Source organism: Podarcis cretensis (assembly GCF_951804945.1).
Source record: "Podarcis cretensis genome assembly, chromosome: 1".
NCBI classification, from domain to species: domain Eukaryota; kingdom Metazoa; phylum Chordata; class Lepidosauria; order Squamata; family Lacertidae; genus Podarcis; species Podarcis cretensis.
The window spans coordinates 72606185-72628469 of record NC_137170.1 but is presented as its reverse complement, the minus strand read 5'-3'; the positions used below and the strand labels follow the sequence as shown (position 1 = coordinate 72628469).

The window sequence follows — 22285 nt, the reverse complement described above, 5'->3', positions numbered from 1 at the left end:
CAGGTGTACAGTTTGACCCATCTCATCACTAATGTGACAACTTTTTGCTCCAAGTTATGATTTGTTGACAATGAGTTAGAGTGATGATCTACCCGCAAAAGTCCAGGTAAGGAGAGGAGAGTTCTTTCTGATCTAGGAGTATCATCAAGGTAACAAGCCAGAGAATTCAGATGGGAGAAGTTTGTTCTGTCTCCTCCCCCTCAGTCACTATGATCCCTTCTGCTATTCTGTTGGGCTCACCTGGAGCTCCCACCACCCACCTCATTTTCTGCATCCATCTTTGTTTCCTGACTTCACCACTTATATGAGATTTCCTAGAGCAGGTGGAAGTGCCAGGTGGATTTGTGTTTACAAGAATAAAAAAAAATGCATTTCTGGAAAAAATGTGTTGACTATATTATATCTGTTAAGCAATGAATTATTCTGTCTCTAAGCGCAGTAACTGTAATTACAGTAATTTAGCCATAAATGTAGATAAATACAGGTAGGCATGCTTGTCCATAAGAATAAATCCAACAGTAAAAAAAGCGTAGTGCATTTTATTAGGACCAGAACACTGTCACGAAGTAGTGAGCAAGTTTCCCCAGAATCTTCTTCAGTCTGGAAAATGTAATTATAAATATAATAATGACTTATTACGACACAGCAAAATTAAGCAACATGGTTGGTTGAACTGACTCAGCTTACAGGATCATTTCCCTTTCTTTTTTTGTTTTGCTTGAAAAGGGGTGGTTGTTTTCCATTTAGTAGTTGAGAAATTTAAGACGAGCAATTTTGGTGAGCAATATTTGTTGAATCCTCTTTCCCTCCTCTATCACTGTGGCTATAGTTAGGGTATCTGTTACAATACCAAAAAAAAAAACCCACCTAAAATTGTGTTCTATCTGCCTCACCTAAATCACCCTGAAATCAGCTGAGATATGGACCAATTATCTAGTTATCCCTTTATTTATTATTACAGTTCTATCCTGCATTTCCTCCAAAGAGCTCAGCTTTGTATACATAGTTCCCACCTCCCTATTTTATACTCACAACAACCCTGTGAGGTAAGTAAGGCTGAAAGACTATGAATGACCCAGGATCACCCAGTGACTTTCATGGCTGACTGGGGATTTGAACCCTCCTAGGCTCCTAGACTACCATACAACACTCTAACCATTACACCAAACTGGAACTTCTCCTGCTTCTTGTACAATGTTGCCTAAGCTGTCACTGTGCCATAAATGCCTTAAACCTACCAACAGCTATTTAATTTCCTACATTTTTATTCTCCACTTTGCCCAACATTTCCTCCATGGGCATGTGGACAGTGTTGTCAACACAGTCCCTGATTGATTGCCACAGGCTGTGCTTCTGCTGTTTCTGTCATTTTAATGAGGTTTTTTTTTCTCTATTTCTCCCCTCTTTACCTGAGCACATACAGTGGTACCTCGGGTTAAGTACTTAATTCATTCCGGAGGTCCGTTTTTAACCTGAAACTGTTCTTAACCTGAGGTACCACTTCCTGCTGCCGCTGTGCCACTGCTGCATGATTTCTGTTCTCATCCTGAAGCAAAGTTCTTAACCCGAGGTAATATTTCTGGGTTAGCAGAGTCTGTAACCTGAAGTGTATGTAACCTGAAGCGTATGTAACCCGAGGTACCACTGTATAGGAAACAGTAGCCATTTTCCTGGTGTTGTGTTGAAGTACCTTCCCACCGGTAGAAGGTAGAGTATAGAATTGTTCCGTTCAAAAAGTAAACCCTCATTGAAAGATCATCTCATTTAATGTACATTTGGCTCTTTATTTACTTAATATAAAACTCACACGGATTTAAAGGATTTGAAAAAATTGTTCCCCTGGAAGGAGGGGGGTGGGCTCATGACAGCACAAGACTCTAGCCAATCAGTGCATTGGGAAGTGCTGTGCAATGGACTCCAACAGGTGGGTGAGACAACCTGTCAACCATCTAATGCAGGCATCCCCAAACTCAGCCCTCCAGCTGTCTTGGGACCACAACTCCCATCATCCCTAGCTAACAGGACCAGTGGTCAGGGATGATGGGAATTGTAGTCCCAAAACAGCTGGAGGGTCGAGTTTGGGGATGGCTGATCTAATGTCATGCTGACACCAGGTGACTGACAAGTGAATTGTCCCACCACCCATCAAAGTTGGCCCATGGTGGGGGGAAAGGCCAAGAAGGTCCAACAATGTTTCTTCTTTGAGGCTGCTATGTAAAATGGTAGAAGGAGGTGATAGATCCAGCACCACAATCAGTTCCCTGGCACTGGTTGTTCCTGTATAGAACACCATGTCTGTATTTCTTCAGTAGAAATTTATGACCTCACTGAAAATGTGCTAACTTTCCTAACATAAATTTAGATAAGCATCTCATGATACACCCATGAATTCATAGATGCCTTCATAATTTCTCATTTAGATTTATTTGCAGATGGAGGAGGATGTTCCCTCGTTTGAACCGTCTCAATTGCTTCACACTACCATGGAAATATTTTTCCATCAGTTATTTTCAAAGCATATAAAAGGAACTCATTTTTGTAGGTTTGTGTGGGCACACAAATTTAATAGGATGTTAAATGGAGGCTGTCCTTAAATTCAGTAGTATACCCTGCCTGTCGTGCAGATGTGACATGATTTGGTCAAGCCAGTCTAAACCATACATGAATTACATAGTCTTTCAAATTACAGAATCTGGAGTGGAAGCTGTAAGTGGACTGCTCTGTAAATGATTTGGAAGCACAATGTTCCTGCTTTGAACATGAGGCTCAATTATCACGAGATAGATTTATATCCCCATATCTTTTGTACGCCAGCTGGAGAAGGCTGTGCTATGGAAGATAGCATGCATCTCTCTCTCTCTCTCTCTCTCTCTCTCTCTCTCTCTCTCTCTCTGTGTGTGTGTGTGTGTGTGTGTGTGTGTATTTGTATATGGGGAAATTTTGCTCCAATATACATTACTTTACATTTGCTTGCATTGAATTGCATTTCCCATTTTACTACCCATTCATTTACTACCCATTTGGAGAGGTCCTTTCTTTTAATGACCCTGAAAAAATTGGTCCCATTAGGAAACTTGGGACCTCACTGCCCACCCCTAACTCCAGATCAGTTATGAACAAGTTAAAAAGCACAGATCTCAAAAATAATATACATAAATAATAATAATAACAAAAAGGTTAAAAAGTAATAAAAAGAAAGTATGACAAAAAAATGATTCCAAGATTTTTGCATGTACCGTTCAGAAATTTCAAAGGGGATTGCCATGTTGCAGCAAAAAGTTCTTGCCAACAAAACATTTTAATTAAGATAATAGTAAGTATTTCTGATAGTATCAACATGACTTATGATTAATCTTCCAGATAAAATCTTCTTGGCACCTCATCTACTGAAAGTCTTATGAAACAGAGTCTCATACTCCAAATGAAAAATTAGCATGCTTATTCAACATGTTTTTCCTTAAAGGGAAAAGGAAAAGAAGTTTCTCTAAAGTTTTTTTTTTTAATTGCAGATTTATGTAACATTTTGTTACGGCTGTTCTAAACTAACTATTACTGTGCTGAAAGCTGTCCTCCAGTTTCCTGAACATTTTCTTTCACTATAAAAGAGGCATTTTAATTGATTGATTGATTGATTGATTGATTGATTGATTGATTGATTTTGCCTCATTCTCAAGGCAGTTGAGATTTTTTTCATTATTCCTTTAGTTTTGTACTTAATTGATTTGTAAAAAAAACAAAGACGAAAACAAACCTGGGTGGTGGTAGGAATGCTCTGGAGGAATTTATCTTGAAGTCAGCAGAGCTTTTGACAAACTTTTCCAAAATATTTTGATTAGCAAACTGGTTAAGTGCATGCTAATGATGATATCACCTGGTGGATTCATAAATGGTTAGAAAACTGTACACAAAGAGTGCTCATCAAACTGGAACAAGGTAAGGAATGAGATGCTGCAAGGCTCTGTCCAAGGACCAGTACTCTTCAACCTTTTGTATCAATAACTTTGATGAAGGGGTGGAAGGAATCCTTATCAAATTTGTTGATGATGCAAAACTGGGAGGGATAGTAAATGCCTTAGAAGACAGGAATTGTATTCAAAATTACCTGAAGAGCATGGGAAACTGGGCTGCCAATAAAATAAATTCAGCAGAAACGCCAAAGTTCTGCATTTAGGACTAAAAATAAAATGCATAGGTATAGGATGGAGGGCCGGCCCCAGATATTGGCACCTGAGGCAAATAAAAAATTGGCATTCTCCCAACTGTAGCTTGTGAAGGGTGCTTTTAAAAATACAGCTGGGGCTCCTCACCCCCGCATCCAAATGCTGATCTTCACTCCTTGCTTGTTTCTGATCCTGATCTTCACTCCTCTCTCGTCTCTGAATGTCCCTCTCCCTGAGAGAGAAAAACGTGCTGGCTGTGAACCAGTTCCCTTGAGCGCCTTTTCCATCACCCACCTCTCTCTTGCAGCAGCACACAGTGGGGGGTGGCAGGCACAGACATGCCACCCATCACAGCCCTCCAGAGTCTGCTACCTAAGACGGTTGCCTCACCTTGCCTCATGAGCAGGCCGGCCCTGGCTTGGCAATAGTACACGTGGAAACAAAACAAAAGCAAGCCGAACATGAGCCAAAGAAGTGTGATGTGGCTGTGAGGAAGAGGACGAAGATATTATTTTAGGTTGTAGCAATAAAGGCTTCCAAGCTGCAGGAAACAATAGTTCCACTTTATGTTGCACTAGTCAGACGTCATCAGTACAATCTCCAATTCTGGGTAGACAAATTGGAATGAGTTCAAAAGACACCAAAGATAATTGGAGATGTGGATCATAATACCTATGAGGAGGCTGTAGGAACTGTGTGTGTTTAGGCTAGAGAAGACTGGAGGGAAGAACATGACAGCACTCCTCAAAGACCTGAAGAGCTGTCACTTAGGCGAAAGACATAATCTCTGATCCTCAGGGCAGTTCACAACAGTAGTGTAACTAGGGTGGTGCAAGTGATGTCTGAGCACCAAGTGAAAGATGGGTGGGAGGAGATTCACCACTGCCTACAGAACGCAACTTAAAATCATTATTAAAGCATGAAATCTGACACATTCAAAGATGATTTTCACATTTATTTAGTTATGTGAAAATCAAAATTACCCACATGTAATTATTAAAACCATTATAAACAGTTAAGATTAGTTTCGATCATCCCTTGTGACAAATTTAATTTTTTTATAACAAAATATGAAAACTTTATATATGAAATGTGTTCAATTATTGTTCAGTTATGGAGGGCAGGGCTAAATCTAATGAGCTTAAGTTACAGGAGGGTAGATTGATGAGTCAGCCTAAGGAGATGCTTGTTGACAGAAAGAGCAGTTGTACAATGGAAGGGCTCTCTCTATCTGCAAACATTCAGTCAGATGCTGGACAGCCTTCTGTTGGCCACAGGAAACTGCAGGGGATCGCTCAAAATCAGACAGAGGAACCTTCATTTATCTTAGGATCCAAGCCAATGTTCTTCGTTGGGGTCTGTTCACACATTCTGTTGTTTATGATCAAGCCTGCAGTAAACTGAAGAAGTACATTTATATGTGAAACAGCCCTTTTCATACCAACTGGTCTTGGTGTCAATTCTACCACAAGGTAGTAGCAACCATGATTCAGGTGGTGAGCCACTACTTGCAAATAACTCACCACATACTGGGAACTGCTTATCATCATCATTTTTAATTTGTATACCGTCTTTCTATCTTACAATACTGAAGGCGGTTTACAAGCTGAAGAAACAAAAACTGTACATCTTACAATAATCTAATGCAATACAAAAATGTGATAAGAAAGCATAACTTTAAAATAGGTAACCTGTATCAAAAAAGTAACATTCAACAATCATTAGGATAGCATTAAATAATAACAACATATAAAAGTTAAACAGAAATCCACTCAGCAGATACAATAAATAATTTCTAAACTATAATAAATAAAACAACAGCTAGCCACAGTACATAAAATAATACAATACAAATTGAGAAGCAGAGACTAGAGGGTGGAGCAAGGCAGATGGAAGGAGGCCTGGGCTGATGGAGTCTCTGCCCTCACAGTTCTTCCTTCAGGAACAGCTTCCATGAAGTAAGTTAAAATGCTCTCCAAGTGACAGCCACTGCTTTGTTGTGGCATCAACTACACACACACTGAAAACTGAAAGAACAAGGAGTTTCAGGTTTGACAACTGGAAATGCTACAAAATTATTTTTTAAAAAAAGAGCATAGAAATGAGTTGTTCTTTTAACCTTTGCTGTGAGGATGGGGCAGCCAGCGGAAAGAGCTTAGCGCGGAAAGGACGAGCTTTTACCGGGAATTCTCAGGCTTTCGGAAACGGGGAAATCCCTGCCTCTTTCCGAATGCCCCCCCCCCCGCTGCTGCCCCTGACCTGAATTTCCCCGCCCCTATTCAAAGTTTGCAGCAATTGCTGCCTGTTATGCAAGGAAGAGCCGCTGCTTATGATGAAGCAAGCTTGTGTGGGGAGATAACCGCGAGTCTTGGCGGGGCGGGTGGGGAAGCCGCGGCGGGAGTTGCAGCTGCTCCCGTGGGAACTCCCGACCCCCCAGCATCCCACTCGCGAACTGTCCCCAGGCGCAACTCCAGAACAAGCGCGGCGCGAGAGGAGGGGCCGGGGGAAAAAGAGCGCGAGGTGGCGCGGAGGCTCCACCAATCAGGCTCGGCTTCGCCTGACGAGCGCTGCCGGCGTCCTATAAGAAGACGCGGACAAGCGGGCCGAGGGATGTTGTTGTTTCTGCGTGTTTGGAGAAAGAGGAGAAAGGGAGCGCGAGAGCAGAGCCCGCGACTGGCTGGCTGGGGCCGGCAGGAGCGGGAAATGTGGTCCGGGGTCCCGGGGGTGGGCTCGGTCGCCGCGGCGGCTGTGGGCGCCGGCGTCCTCGTGCTGCTGTTGCTGCCGCTGGTGGTGAGGCAGCTGCTGAAGCAGAGGCGGCCGGTGGGCTTCCCGCCCGGCCCGCCGGGGCTGCCTCTCATTGGCAACATCCACTCGCTGGCCTCGGAGCAGCCGCACGTCTACATGAAGAGGCAGAGCCAGCTCTACGGGCAGGTACTGCAGCCCCGGGGACGGGGGGGGGGTGAGGGTCCCGAGGAGGAGCTGGCCCTGGGGAGACCAAGCCCCCCTCGGTCTAATTCTTAGACATTTGCCACTTCCAAGACCCCTCCGTTAAGTTGTAAGACGAGGCTTTTCCGATTCATGTGAATAACTTCAAGCCCGGATCTGAACTCTTTCCACATCTTCACTTTCAGATCTGGGTTCAAGTTTCGCTTCCTCTCTGCCCAACGCTGTGCTTTCCTGCGCTTGCAAGACAACCGTATCAGTGTCTACTCTAGAGTTGGAAGGGGCATGTAATCTCCTGGCTGAGACCTGAAGGGTCATCTAGTCCAACCCCCTGCGATGCAGGAATCTCAACCCCGGCCCGATCCCATTTGAAACCAGACCGGACCCTGCTTAGCTTTGCTAGTGTGCTAGTTGTTCTGTTGCTAGAAGTTGAGCCCCATTCAGTTAAATGAGCTTCCTCTCGGGCAAGAGAATGCAGTTCTACACCCACTTAACCTAGGAGTAAATCCTGTTAAACCTAAAGCTTATTTCTGAGGGTTTCACTGTTAGCCTAGTGGCCAACTTGCAAGAGTAGTTGTTGGAGGCTGACCTCAGTTAGGAAAGCACTTTACAAACAAAAGAATTATATAAGACTCACCTTGTAAGTGAGGAAGGCATAAAGGCTTCGTTACATCGACCAGCTTTTATGTCAGGAAGGTTTAGGAGGCTATTCTGAACTTAGTTACTTGGGATTAAGTATCGCTGAAATCAACAGGACTTTATTTTAAAGTCATTTTACGTTTTGGCTGTTGCATATTTGAACTGCAGTAACAGGATGTGGTTTATTATTTGCCATTTTGTATTGAGTCTTGTTGTGTTTGGCACAGAATTCTGAAAATATATAAAGTTTGTAGTACTGTACAATCATGAGACTTGTTTGCATCATAGTTATTATTAAATACCATATTGTAAAGGTGTGCACCTGCTTTTTTCAGAAAGCTGCCTAACTTGTCCACCAAGCATACCAGTGCAGTATGTTGCTAATACTATCTGTTAATACAGCTCCAAGTTCAACATTAAAAAATAAAAAACTTGCTTTACATAAACCCTGTGACCCTTGTCAAAGTGGGCTGAACTTTGTGTCTCAACTCTGCTAGATATTTAAGATGCTACAGGAATCTTTGTTTCTATTTTACATGTTGGACTATAGTACCAAACTAACTCCACCTCAAAACTGCTTAGGTTTAATATGTGAGTTAGAGGGCTTTCTTATTTAAATTTCTAAGAGAATGTGGCAAGTTTTTAAAAACTGTTATAGAACAGGGGAAGGAAGTCATCAGTAAAATGAACATGTCTTCCCTTTGCGGGGTAACACTGAACTTGGGTCACTCTCAATTTGAGCCTCATCCTGCATGCCATCCAGATTACTAAGCACATTGCCAACATACACCATGAAGCTGCAGCCAATGAGGACTCTTAACATACGTTCCTGATGTTAGGGGACTTAAGCCTGTTTGCCTTTCATATTTATCGAGCGGAGCACCAGCACAGCCACAACTCAGAGTTAAATATACTTTCACAAGAAATGGCAAAGTCGTTACTTTAGTTGTCTGCTGCTGCATAGTGATGACATGCTGGTCTGTATACAGAATAGCACCCAACACTCCTGCTCCATGAATGGAACTTTCTTCTCCTTTTCCTGGCAACACCCTGCATGCCCTCAAAATCAGCTTCAGAGGTTGGAAAACTCCGCTGATGCTGCTTTGGAGACAACCAATAATCTGCCACCTTTTCGTCTTTAAAAATTCTCTCCAGGACAGCTAGAAAACCTTGATAAAAAACATTTACAACAAATTAAAATGTATCAACAGCTGCTAGAAGCATAAACTCAGTTGGAATGTTGACAGTTTACTATCCTACAGGCTCGTTGCCAATTTCTGTAAAGAAAGGACATGTTTTTAATACTCTTTGGAATACAAGATGTTTTCTACTGCAGGGATGCAAAGAGGACAGTCACAGTGCCTTGAGTTTCTTGTGAAAAAATATCATTACTCATAGGAACAGGAAAAGGAGTGACCACTAGGACATTTCTCCTTAAAAGTTTCCCTTTAATTGTTTGTTTGTTTGGTGATCATATCAATCATAATGAGTCACAAATAGAAATATTTTCCTTTAGCTTATGAAAAGGAACATTTGCTGACAAAAACTGGAAACCAAAATCAGAATTTTAAGCTTTATGCAATTTTTTATTAATTGCAAAAATAATGATTCCATATTCATCTATTTGATCAGTACAGAAAAATGATAAAATATACTTTCTTGTATGGTATACAATTAAACCATGGTTTCCCACTATGTGAATAAGCCTGCATAATTCTTCTCCTTCACATACCACAGAACTAACCACAGTTCCCTGTGGCGTCTTAAATGTGGCTTGTCTGGACCAGCCAAGTATTTAACAACTTGCCTGGTAACCTTAAGTGAGCAGGAATTCCATGCAAGCAAGAGGTTTGGCTCACTCTTAATCTCAGGGTCGTGGGTTTGAGCCTCACGTTGGACAAAAGATTCCTGCACTGCAGCGGGTTGGACTAGATGACCCTTGTGGTCCCTTCTTACTCTAGATCTGTGATTTGATGATTCTAAGTCTGGCAGAGGCAGGACAGATTGCTCCATGCCTCCTCCAATAGTCTACTGCAGGCATAGGCAAACTCGGCCCTCCAGATGTTTTGGGACTACAATTCCCATCATCCCTGACCACTGGTCCTGTTAGCCAAGGATTGTGGGAGTTGTAGTCCCAAAACATCTGGAGGGCCGAGTTTGCCTATGCCTGGTCTACTGCTAGCAATGGCAGAAGGAGCAAGGATCAACCTGTCCCCCCTGCTTGTAGAAGATTTTTTTTTTTAAAGTAGCTAGTATTCGAATCCCTGCGGCGGGGTGCGCTCCCGCTGCTCGGTCCCAGCGCCTGCCAACCTAGCAGTTCGAAAGCACCTCCGGGTGCAAGTAGATAAATAGGGACCGCTTACCAGCGGGAAGGTAAACGGCGTTTCCGTGTGCGGCTCTGGCTCGCCAGATGCGGCTTTGTCACGCTGGCCACGTGACCCGGAAGTGTCTCCGGACAGCGCTGGCCCCTGGCCTCTTAAGTGAGATGGGTGCACAACCCCAGAGTCTGTCAAGACTGGCCCGTACGGGCAGGGGTACCTTTACCTTTACCTTTTATGGAAACATGGACTAGGTGTGCATGCTAGTAATTTCTGAACTTATTTACAAAACTGTTTTAAACTCTGGTTAGTGAAAGCAAGTTTGGATAAAAATGTGGTTTCAGACCGTGCTTGCTCACTACAGTGGAACCTTGTGTTACATACTGTCCTCCATGCGAACGCTGTGGGTTACAAGCTCCGCTAACCCGGAAGTAGATGCCCCTTGTTGCGAACTTAGCCCTGGGATGTGAGCGAAAGTCGCGTGGCGGCAGCGGGAAGCGCCATTAGCAAAACCATGCCTCATGTTACGAGCGGTTTCGGCTTAAAAACAGATCTCTAGAACGAATTAAGTTTGTAAGTGGAGGTACCACTGTATAGCTTAAATTAAACAACTGTTTTCTGGTTTGGATGTCTTCTAAAGATAGTGAGGCACCTGTTGCGTAATCTTAACAGTCAGAAGCATGCCTTTTACTGCAGAGTTTATTTCATCTTCTGCTCAGGGACACTTTGTTCATGACGTGTCATTCCTGCTGCCACAGAAACATATTGCCCATTTATGTTTATCTCTTGTGACAGGTAATGCATTCACTTTAAGAATGATGCAGACAATGTTCCTCCTGCAATGTTCCTCCTGACAGTAAGCCTAGCCAAGATGTTGGACTGGAAAGATATATTATTGATGTTGTATTTTGACATACAGTGGTACCTCGGGTTACATACGCTTCAGGTTAAATACGCTTCAGGTTACAGACTCCGCTAACCCAGAAATACGTAGTACCTTGGGTTAAGAACTTTGCTTCAGGATAAGAACAGAAATAGTGCTCCGGCGGTGCGGCGGCAGCAGGAGGTCCCATTAGCTAAAGTGGTGCTTCAGGTTAAGAACAGTTTCAGGTTAAGAACGGACCTCCAGAATGAATTAAGTACTTAACCTGAGGTACCACTTTATAGGAGGGGACGCGGGTGGCGCTGTGGGTTAAACCACAGAGCCTAGGACTTGCCGATCAGAAGGTCGGCGGTTCGAATCCCCGCAACGGAGTGAGCTCCCGTTGCTCAGTCCCTGCTCCTGCCTACCTAGCAGTTCGAAAGCACATCAAAGTGCAAGTAGATAAATAGGTACCGCTCCGGCGGGAAGGTAAACGGCATTTCCATGCGCTGCTCTGGTTCGCCAGAAGCGGCTTAGTCATGCTGGCCACATGACCTGGAAGCTGTACGCCGGCTCCCTCGGCCAATAAAGCGAGATGAGTGCCGCAACCCCAGAGTCGGTCACGACTGGACCTAATGGTCAGGGGTCCCTTTACCTTACCACTGTATAACCGTCTATGAATGAAGGCAAACTGCGATATTGTTATGCAACTGTAATCTTTCTACATAGCACATGTAGCATATTTGTGAGCATCATGTGGTGTTAGAAGCATACCTGTTGTGCTGCCCATGGACCAAACAAGAACATTTCTAAAGAAAAAGAAACTAGTATTTCTCTCTCTGCCCACCCCCCACCCCAATTCTTGAAAGTAACATGTAATCTTTTTTTTAAAGGTATTTAGCCTTGATCTTGGAGGGATATCAACTATTGTCCTGAATGGCTATGATGCAGTGAAAGAATGCCTTGTTCAGCAGAGTGAGATTTTTGCAGACAGGCCATCTCTTCCTTTGTTCAAGAAGCTGACAAAAATGGGAGGTATGTTTTGTTGTTATTGTTTTAATAGAGGCTTATTAGTGTATTGGGTATATGCTTTTAAAAAAGGTGCCTGCGATTCTGTCTTCTTACTAACTTTAAAGAAACAACCCTGAGAGCATTTTTCATTTGTATGTGCTTTCTGACTTGGTCTGCAAAATTCCTCAAGCTCTGTTCCAAAGGGCAACATTGGGAAATCAAACTTGAAGCTGGCTGTTGATGTGCACTGTTGGAACTGTTGTCCTTTAGCCAGGAAGAATAAGATGGCTTCATACTTAGGCAGGCTATATTTCTGATCATTCCATCCCTTGAAGCCCCCCCCCCCAACTTTACCCACCTCATAGGCTCTTTCAGTAAACATTACAGCAAGAGTGCACTGGAGTAGTACTGTGTAAGAGAAAGGGATTGCAGGAGGGTTATTATTGCTGCCTCCAGTGCACTTCTGTATCTTCCTAAGACTGTTTATTAGCTTATGATACTCTGTTTACATGTATTTGCATGTAATGCTTAGTGTACTCTGCAAACTAGATTGGGAGACCAAGATGCATAGCTAAGTAATACAGTGGTACCTCTAGTTGTGTTCCGCTCTTGTTATGGACTTTCAGTTTACGAACCTGGCAAACCCGGAAGTGTTTACTTCCGGGTTCGCCGCATGCACAGAAGCGATCTGCGCGCTTCACACATGCGCAAAAGCACTCGATTACACATGCACGGAAGAGGCGTTCTAGTTGCAGACTTTTCGGGGTGCGAACGGCACCCTGAAATAGATTAAGTCTGCAACTAGAGATACCACTGTACTCTGACAAAGAAGCACCTTCATGTGGTAGCACGCAGTTACGGCAGTTGTGTTTGAAAATCATTGCTTGTATATGTTCAGTGCTGTAGACAGTGTTAAGAGCTGAAAACATACCCTTTAAAAAGTAAAAATGAAATATATCTTGGACACTAAAATGGAAAGCACCCCAAATTACTAAGTGCTTGAAACACTTCAAGGTCATGAAAGCTCCAGAGATTGAGTTTAGTTTATTTTGGGCATGAGAGCATTGGAGAATTAATGTGTCCTTGTAAAACCTTATTTACAATCAGAGTTGGAAGGGACCCTGAGGATCATCTACTCCAAACCCCTGCAATGCAGGAATATGCAACTGTCTCTTATGGGGATCGAACCTGCAATCTTGGCATTGTTAGCACCGTACTCTAACCAACTGAGTTATCCAGCTAGCAGGCAACTTAGTCACTAGTCCTGCATCAAGTTCTCAAAGATACTAACTGCACCCTAAGGGATACGTTTTAGCCAACCCTATTAATAAAAAATATATATAAATTAAAATATTTTTTAAAAAAAAGGTTTTGGAAGATTTTAAAAATTGCATGTAAATCTATTTATCTGTCTTCTGTAATTTTACGGCAATTCAGTTCCTCAGGCATAATCTAAATTAAAAATGTCTTTAAACAAGTTTTGTCACTGTAACTCAAGCTGCTTTTCTATGTCACACTCTGTTTCAAAAGCTGTTTACCTTGTGGGATAGGTGAGAAGGTATACTGGTTTGCTGTTAAGAAACACTCTCCTCCCACACACGCACACACAAAATCTTGGATGTACAGAAATAGTTGGTTGATCTTTATATCTTTGCCTAGCACTACCTATCTTGGTGCCTGCCCCCCCCCCCGCTTGACTTTTTGTATTTGTAAATAAGCCTTTCCCCCCGCTTGTCCTTTTGTATTTGTAAATAAGCATCTATTACATAAATCACCAGTATACACTTTACAAGGAAACTGGCTTAGCAAAAGGCTACCTTGAAACTTCAGGGAAGTGGAAAAGGCAAATTTGCATTAAAAACAACATTTTTACACATTCAGTTCGAAAAGTGCTATAAACAGCTTGCATTTTGAGTAGGTATAATGTTGCATGCACTTAAAAACATAGGACATAATTCTAAAGTCATTAACTATAGAAAGATAACAGTAAAACTAATTCACTATGATGAACTGAGGATACCATTTTTGTTTGTACGTGTGTGTAACTATGTGTGTGTAGCTGCAGATCATAGAAAGATCATATAGATGAAAGAGGAAGTAAGATCCTGGGTTAAGCATATTGACGCTCGTATATTTCAGGTTTATTGAACTCAAGTTATGGCAGAGGTTGGACAGAGCATCGCAAGCTGGCTGTAACAAGCTTCCGTATTTTTGGATATGGTCAAAAGTCCTTCGAAAGCAAAATATCAGAAGAATCAGTCATTTTCCTTGAGGCCATTGATACCTATAAGGGCAAGCCTTTTGATCTGAAATACTTGATAACAAATGCAGTTTCAAATATTACTAACTTGATTCTTTTTGGAGAACGGTTTACATACGAAGACACTGAATTTCAGCATATGATGGACATATTTAGTGAAAACATTGAACTGGCAGCTAGTTCTTCTGCATTTTTGTACAATGCTTTTCCATGGATTGGTGCCTTGCCCTTTGGAAAGCATCAGCAACTCTTTAAAAATGCATCTGAAGTCTATACTTTTCTACTCCACCTTATTGAGCGTTTCTCACAAAATAGGAAACCTCAGTCACCAAGGCATTTTATAGATGCATATTTTGATGAGATGGACAAAAATAAAAATGACCCCGAGTCTACATTTACAACAGAAAACTTAATTTTCTCTGCTGGAGAAATAATAATTGCTGGAACAGAAACTACAACAAATGTTCTAAGATGGGCAGTGTTGTTCATGGCTCTTTATCCTAATATTCAAGGTAAGTTATGCCATATGCCGTGATGTGTTTTGTTTCTATGATTAAGAATGTGCAGTCCAAGCAGGGTATAACAGCACTTGTTAAATCTTTACGCGATCTGAATACATTAGGTTGAAACTTCCCACTGGAAGTTGTATCCCTTGAGCAGAGTTTGTTCAGGATGTGTCTGCTGATGGAAAAGGGGCATATTTCCCAACTTATCCTTCCCAGTTACTGACTCCATGCTGTTCTAGAGGATTCCGCAAGACTCCAGAGTAGATTTTAGCAGGGAAAATAGGGGAGGGAAACTGACAAAAAAATGCTGCATCTATTCAGCTAGCTGTATTAGAGTACAGCCGTACCTTGGAAGTCGAACGGAATCCATTCCAGAAATCCGTTTGACTTCCAAAACGTTTGAAAACCAAAGCCAATCGGAAGAAGCCACGGGAGCCCTGTCGGACCTTCAGGTTCCAAAAGAACGTTCAAAAACCAGAACAATCGCCTCAGGGTTTGTGATGTTCGGGAGCCAAAACGTCCAAGTTCCAGGGCATTCAGGATACAAGGTACGACTGCATTTGGTTCAAAGGTCACATCTGACATCATAAAGTATTCTTATACCACTTCAACAGTCATGATTTCCCCCAAAGAATGCTGAAAATTGTAGTTACCCCTCACAGACCTACAGTTCGTAGCACCCTTAACAAACTACAATTTCCAGGATTCTCCATGACTAGTGGATGTGGCTAATGTACACAAAATCAGTGGGGCTACAAATATATTTAAAGGTTTCATAGTTAAATGTAGAATGAACGTGTCTACTTATTTTTGCCAATCAGTTACTCAATAAACTAAAAGCTTTTTCTCCAACAGGGCAAGTTCATAAAGAAATCGATTTAATTATTGGGCCAAACAAAACACCTTGCCTAGAAGAAAAGTGTAAAATGCCATACACTGAGGCAGTACTGCATGAAATTTTAAGATTCTGTAACGTAGCTCCACTAGGTATTTTCCATGCGACTTCTAAGGATACAGTTGTACGTGGCTATTCTATCCCTCAAGGCACTACAGTCATTACAAATCTCTACTCTGTACACTTTGATGAAAAGTACTGGAGTAACCCGGAAATGTTTTGTCCTGAGAGGTTTTTGGACAGCTCTGGACAATTTGTCAAGAAAGAAGCATTCATTCCATTTTCACTAGGTAAGTGTACGTACTTAACCAAAAATCTAGAAGCAACAAATTTATGACTAGAGCCAAAATGGTTAGCATGCTATATCTACCAACCAAATGTTCTAAAGGCTTTGACATCATAAACTAATTCATTTTAAACTTCAGTTGTTAATCATCAACTAAGCCAACTATTTTAATACAAAGGTTGTAATGAAACCAAGGCAGCGAAATCGTGAGCTTAGACTCAGGCTTAACTGAGTGTCGTAACAGTTCTTGTCTGATTACTGTACATGAAACAACCCACTTCCAGTTTAGAAAGATTTTTTAAAATGGTATAGGCTGGTGGAATCTTGGCAACAGCAGCCTTATCAGGCTCTAAAGATTTCACTATCCTGCTTATCTGAGGGGGAAATAACATGTGGATCTTGCACTGTGCTGGTAGGACAGTGTGTTCTTAACAGGAAAGAACTGCTCTCTGAAATGTTTGGACATCAGCCATTAGTTTTCTCATACTTGGGCTTATATGTAGTTTATGCAGAATTGATTTATGAAAATCATATGTTCAAAAGAATTAAATGATGCCATCAGGTTTTTAACAAATTGGTAGTAAAGTAACTTGATCACCATGTTTTTCCAAATTGTCCCTCTTTCGCTGCCTTAATTTTAGAATGGTGCCTAAACCTTTAACAGCATGGATTAATTAATGGCTTACCAGAATAGGATTTGATTTTTAAGAAATGCAGTAGTTTATTATCATAATGGCACTTGTACTTTTTGATAAACAATAAAAAACCCTTAGCTCTTTTAAAATACTATTTTCCTTTCTTTCTTTTTTCTCTTCAGGGCGAAGGCACTGTTTAGGCGAACAGTTGGCCAGAATGGAAATGTTTTTATTTTTCACCTCATTGCTTCAACAATTTCATCTGCATTTTCCTAGTGGTTGGACTCCCAACCTTAAGCCAAAGTTAGGCATGACTCTGCAACCCCATCCATACCTTATTTGTGCAGAAAGGCGCTACTGAAGACACACCTAGTGCCAACAGTTCAAAGTGTGAGGCCTTGGGGCCAGAGGCATGGAAATATCATGAGAAGTAATGTTTTTGTTCCACGCTTTCCTGACTCAAATGCCCAAATCGTTCCCTGTGTTGTTGTTTTTTTAAATGCCTGTTGTCCATCTTAAAAATCCTTCAATGGTGTGTAAGGACATTGAGAGAGAGGGTTTTTGAGGGCAGGTGATGGAGAATGAGTAGAAGGTGCTCCACCGTATTCTAATGTGTGGTGAATGGGATACAAGTGTAAGAATGGCCTGCTGGATCAGGCCAGTGGCTCATCTAGTCCGGCATCTTGTTCACACAGTGGCCAACCAGATGCCTGTGGGAAACCAGGGAGAAGACGCAAGAGCCGTCTCTTCTCCCATGGCTTCCAGTAACTGCTGTTCAGAAGCATTGCTGCCTCCAACTGCAGAGGCAGCAGCCATTGACAGCTCCCTCCTACATGAATTTGTCAATCCTCTTTTGACGCCATCCAAGTTGATGGTCATCACTGCCTCTGGAGCGAGCAAGTTCCATAGTTTGACTGTCGTAAATATTCCAACAGTTATCTTCATAGGGTGTCCACAAGTTCTAGTGTTATGAGAGAGGGAGAAAAACTATAATTTTCCCTCTGGGTAGCAGTTATAGCATGGGACACGGGTGGTGCTGTGGGTCAAACCACTGAGCCTAGGACTTGCCAATCAGAAGGTTGGCAGTTCGAATTCCCGCAACAGGGTGAGCTCCCATTGCTTGGTCCCTGCTCCAGCCAACCTAGCAGTTTGAAAGCACGTCAAAGTGCAAGTAGATAAATAGGTACCGTTCCGGCAGGAAGGTAAACGGCGTTTCCGTGTGCTGCTCTCGTTCGCCAGAAGCGGCTTAGTCATGCTGGCCACATGACCTGGAAGCTGTACGCCGGCTCCCTCGGCCAATAAAGCAAGATGAGCGCCGCAACCCCAGAGTCGGCCACGACTGGGCCTAATGGTCAGGGGTCCCTTTACCTTTACCTTTAGAAGTTATAGCCTAGCAAAAACTTTTCTGTACGTCAAGCTCACCCATTTTTTTTTAAAAAAAGGCTTTCAAGCCACTTTTTCACTCCACCCTCTCATTAGTACTTATCCTCCAACTTGTACATAAGGCCACACAACAGTCGTCTGTAGCACAGAGTATTCCATGAGTCTGGGATTCTCGTTGGCTCAAAGGAGGACAGTGGGGAAGATGCATGTACACAAAACCCTAGGAAGATGCCACCTGCGTGAGACACTCCATTCTGAAGCTCTGGCAAAAGCCTTAAGGTGACTTTGCCTACACTACCTAGTGGCGCCTAGAGCACTGATGCATTACAGAATGTAAATCCCTAGCTGTAAGCTGGGTAATTTCTGGTTCAGGTATCCTTTCAGCAATTCCTTTAGTGCTGAAACAGTTGCATCACTTTTTATTTAAAACACACTGGTTTGGCAATGAAGGGTGGAGTTTAGAGTTTAATTACACTAAGGCAGACATGTCCAAAGTATGTTTCGGGGGCCTAATCCAGCCCGCCGGTCGGTTTAATCTGGCCCCTGTGGCAGTTTATTTCCTGGGGTTAAATCCTAAAAAAAACCCCTCAAAAACTCAGCCCTTTGGTTGGCCCTCACAGCCCTTCACTTCATCAAATCTGGCCCTCTTTGAAAAAAGTTTGGACACCACTGCACTAAAGGCATGCAGGGCAGGGAGACCCTTGAAGGCAGCCTTTTAGTAGCAGACACAGGATAGAAGGGAAAACACACACACCAAAGCAACAGAATGTGAGATGAGGAAGTGGAGATTCACTGCATTCCCCACATGCCCTTTTAAGTGTAACCCATCTTAACAGGTGAACATCCATTTACTCAATATGCAGGTAACTAGTTTGGCCCTAAACGAACCACTACCCTATCTGCTACACTTTTATTTGTATTTCACCCTCCAATATAGGGCAAATAATGCTTGCTTTGCCTTTTACATGGCTGTTGAAAAGATTGCTGAGGCAATAGTAATGAAGTGTTGTATTATATAAGTGCTTTAATTGAGAGCGGGTGTGGTGTAGTCATGGTTGAGAGAGTAAACTAACAAGAAGCTTGTTCCTACAGCCGTGAAGAAAATAATTCTGACCTACTTTCATAGTTGTACAGTTTATTAAGATATTATATGTGATTACAGATGCTGTTGGTAGAGCCTAAAACGATGCCTTTTGAATTACTGTATCAAGTTGTCCACACTTATAATAGGATTCTTTCCTCTTCTTTTTAAAAAACTTGGAAATACTTTGCAGGTCCAATTTACTTAAGGGTGTCTTGCCACATACCTGCTTATTTGCACTTCTGCAAATGCCACCTGAGGTCTTTTCCTCAGTTGTGGGGAGCTGTTCAGTTAGTGTGGCAGCACCTGTGTTTTTAGAGGCCTGCTGAAAGCTTTGTTTTGGCAAAACAACACAGCAATTCAATTACTATTCAATTACCTATAGTTGTTTTTATACGGGTTTTTTTTTCATATTTTATCTCTCGATGGTTTTGTGGCATTTTAAAAAAATTATATTGTGGATTTTAGCTGAGTTACCTACAATTTTATTGTACACAGCTTGGACCTCCTTAAGTGTTTGTTTTTAGGTTTTTTAAAGTATATTCTAAATAAATATTTATTTGTAGATTGGCCTGGCCATTAGTCAGTATGGTAACTTTTTGGTTTGCTTATTATATTTGTTATTTTAAGCAGCTGGGTAGCACAGACACAGGATTTATTTTTTATTTTTTAAAAGAAAGTCACTTTCAGCCTGCAGAGCCTCCAAGGAGAGGGAAACGGAGAGAGATTCCACTGTTAAACAGAGTACATGTTCATACTTAACCCCACCCCACCCTCACTGAGAAGAGAAAGAACAGAAGCAGCAGACATTTTTATGTCTACATCTCTATTAATCTGCAAAATGTCCTTGCTTCCGCAAAAGCCTCCAGGTCTACTTCATTCAGAACAATAACTATTAAACATATCTGAAAGATGCCATATGTCCAACTTAACAGCTTCTTGGAAGGCAGCCATAGCAGAGAGAGGGCACGAGAACTTGGAATGTTCTTTACTACACTGTTTCCTCCAAAACACAAAATGAAAGCTTTTTATTATGTTCATTGTGACAGTTGGGATTTGAAAAAACCAGGCTCCTGTCCTGGATAAACAAGAACCCTCTCCAAAAAGGTGAAATGGACTGGGGGCTAGAACAGGTTGAGCTGCTACTGTGAGAGGAAACAACCAATGAGTCCATTAATTCCTATGGTGGCAAAAGGTAAGAACCAAGGGGGGCATTATGCTATCCTTTCCCTTGGTGTTTCCCCTCGTTTTGTAAGCAGAATTTCAGAAGCAGTGGCTTCTGGATTTCTGTAGCACAGACTCAGCTTTTAAAAGGCAGGCCTTGTGACAAGAAGAAACATTTTGGCTAGCTTCCACGCAATAGCTTTACTGTGCCAGCACTTTCCCCTGAGCAAGTTGGACCCATTAAAATAATGGATCACATTAATAGAACAAACATTAATGTTCAGATAACTATTCTCATGACCAACACAAAGAGCCTCTTAGATATAACTGCCCCCCTTCACACACTCGACACGATCATTTATGAAAGGTAATGGAAAGCAAGTCACCATGTTCACAATTTCACATGTTGCTATAAATAAAGTTAAATGTTTATCCCCACATGACTCAGTAAGGACAATATATAATAGCTGACTACTGGCTTCCTACCAGAAAGAAATGTTGACTCCTTAAAAGTAGGAATGAAGAATTGACCATGTGTCTGTAACGCAATTAACTGTTCATTGCATCCAAAAGATGTCACCCTCCCCATCCGTCCCACTTGCCGTGCCACATACAATAGTAATTGTGGTTAAAAATGCACCTACAATAATATTGACATTAAAAAAGAAAGGTCTTATTACATTATGATTACCTGATGGGCCAAGCTACAGTATTCTAAAGTCAAATAGACTGCTTCACACAGTGGTGGGGTCTCCTCCATTAGAGGTTTTTAAGCAGGGCCAATTGGGTGGTGTGTGTGTGTGTGTTTGTGTCAGGACAGTCATTTGGTTCAGGACCTCAAGCTCGAAGGAGGGCTCAGATTTAGACACTTGTTAATTTTTTGGCATTTGATAAGCTTTACAACTTCAGACCAAAATGTGACACACTCGGCTAGAAAAGCCAACATTTTTTTTGTTAGATTAAAAATAGAATTGTGTCTCACTGTGTTTTTGGCGCCTTGTTTTGTTCATTGGTCTTGTCAGCCTGAGGACCTGGCTGGATGGCCACCTCTCAAGGTCATATTTTCTGCATTGGCAGCTGGTAGGACCAGATGACCTTTGAGGCCCCTTCTAACACTATGATTCTGTGTCCTTTCCCCACCCCGAGAAGAGTTACAAAGAACATAGCAGTTGTGCCACCAACAGGGATGCATAGTGAGATTCCACACTGAATTGCTTATGCTCAAAGCTGTGCAAGCTTTATTCACTTCAGCAAGACGGATTATGCCTCTGCAGTACTTTGGTGTGAGTCACGCTAGTCATTTACCTACCCTGTACCTAACAATGAGTCATAAGAGAGCAAGGTAATTTTTATTTCATACTATCAATATTTCAGATCTGCAACTGGAGTAAAGAAGATTTACAAACAAACGGGAAGGCATTGCCAGAATCTGTAGAACTGTAAGGTGGCTACAAAAAGTGACGAGAGTGGCCATCCATATAACAAACGGCAATGAAAATTGGGAAAACCATTGGCATCAATATTTTTCCCAAGCAAAAACAAAGGGTTTTGATTTAAGCCCCAACTCCTGTAACTAGTCCAGCTTCTCTTGGTTGGCTTTGATTACTCATAATACATATGGAACCATAGAATTGTAGAGTTGGAAGGGACCATGAGGGCCATCTAGTTCAACCTCCTGCAACGCAGGAATCTTTAACCCAACATGGGGCTCAAAAACTCAACCCTGAGATTAAGAGTCTCATACTCTTCCATCTGAGCTATCCCCCAGGATGTTATGTTCATTAAAAGAACTGAAGTCTGAACAGGAGTGTCATTTTTCTCTTTCACAGCCCAATTTTCCTCCTGACATCAATTAAAGGGTTTTGAGAAACCAGGCTCTGTAGATGTTAAAAATGCACTACTATAAAACTAGCATTATGACATTACTACAGGATCTTAGAGTATGAAAAAAGCAGATCCTACTTGACAAGAAGTAATCTACAATAATAGTAATAATTAATAAATTTATATGCTGCCCCATCTGACTGGCTTCCAACAAATTAAAACACTCTGTGACATCAAACATAAAAAACTTCCCTCAACAGGGTTGCCTTCATATGTTTTCTAAAAGTCAGATAGTTGTTTATTTCCTTGACATCTGAT

General features: G+C 41.9%; 2 protein-coding genes across 2 annotated transcripts in view; both read left to right on the top strand.

Annotated features, from left to right (window-relative positions):
• The window catches only part of PSMA1 (proteasome 20S subunit alpha 1), a 395447-nt gene that overhangs the window by 291113 nt on the left and 82049 nt on the right, over nucleotides 1–22285 (top strand). The gene's annotated exons all lie outside the window — the stretch shown is intronic.
• On the top strand, nucleotides 6809–21129 carry CYP2R1 (cytochrome P450 family 2 subfamily R member 1). The gene is made up of 6 exons (XM_079966444.1): nucleotides 6809–7091; nucleotides 11816–11957; nucleotides 14073–14705; nucleotides 15555–15884; nucleotides 16698–17526; nucleotides 17899–21129. The coding sequence occupies exons 1-5, from the start codon at nucleotides 6864–6866 to the stop codon at nucleotides 16874–16876; spliced, it is 1512 nt and encodes a 503-aa protein (XP_079822570.1). The 5' UTR covers nucleotides 6809–6863; the 3' UTR covers nucleotides 16877–17526; nucleotides 17899–21129.

Coding starts and splice junctions, on each gene's coding strand:
- CYP2R1 (XM_079966444.1), top strand. CDS start 6,864: ATGTGGTCCGGGGTCCCGGGGGTGGGCTCGGTCGCCGCGGCGGCTGTG. Junction 7,092..11,815: donor AGAGCCAGCTCTACGGGCAG/GTACTGCAGCCC, acceptor TTTTTTTTAAAG/GTATTTAGCCTTGATCTTGG. Junction 15,885..16,697: donor ATTCATTCCATTTTCACTAG/GTAAGTGTACGT, acceptor TTTTCTCTTCAG/GGCGAAGGCACTGTTTAGGC.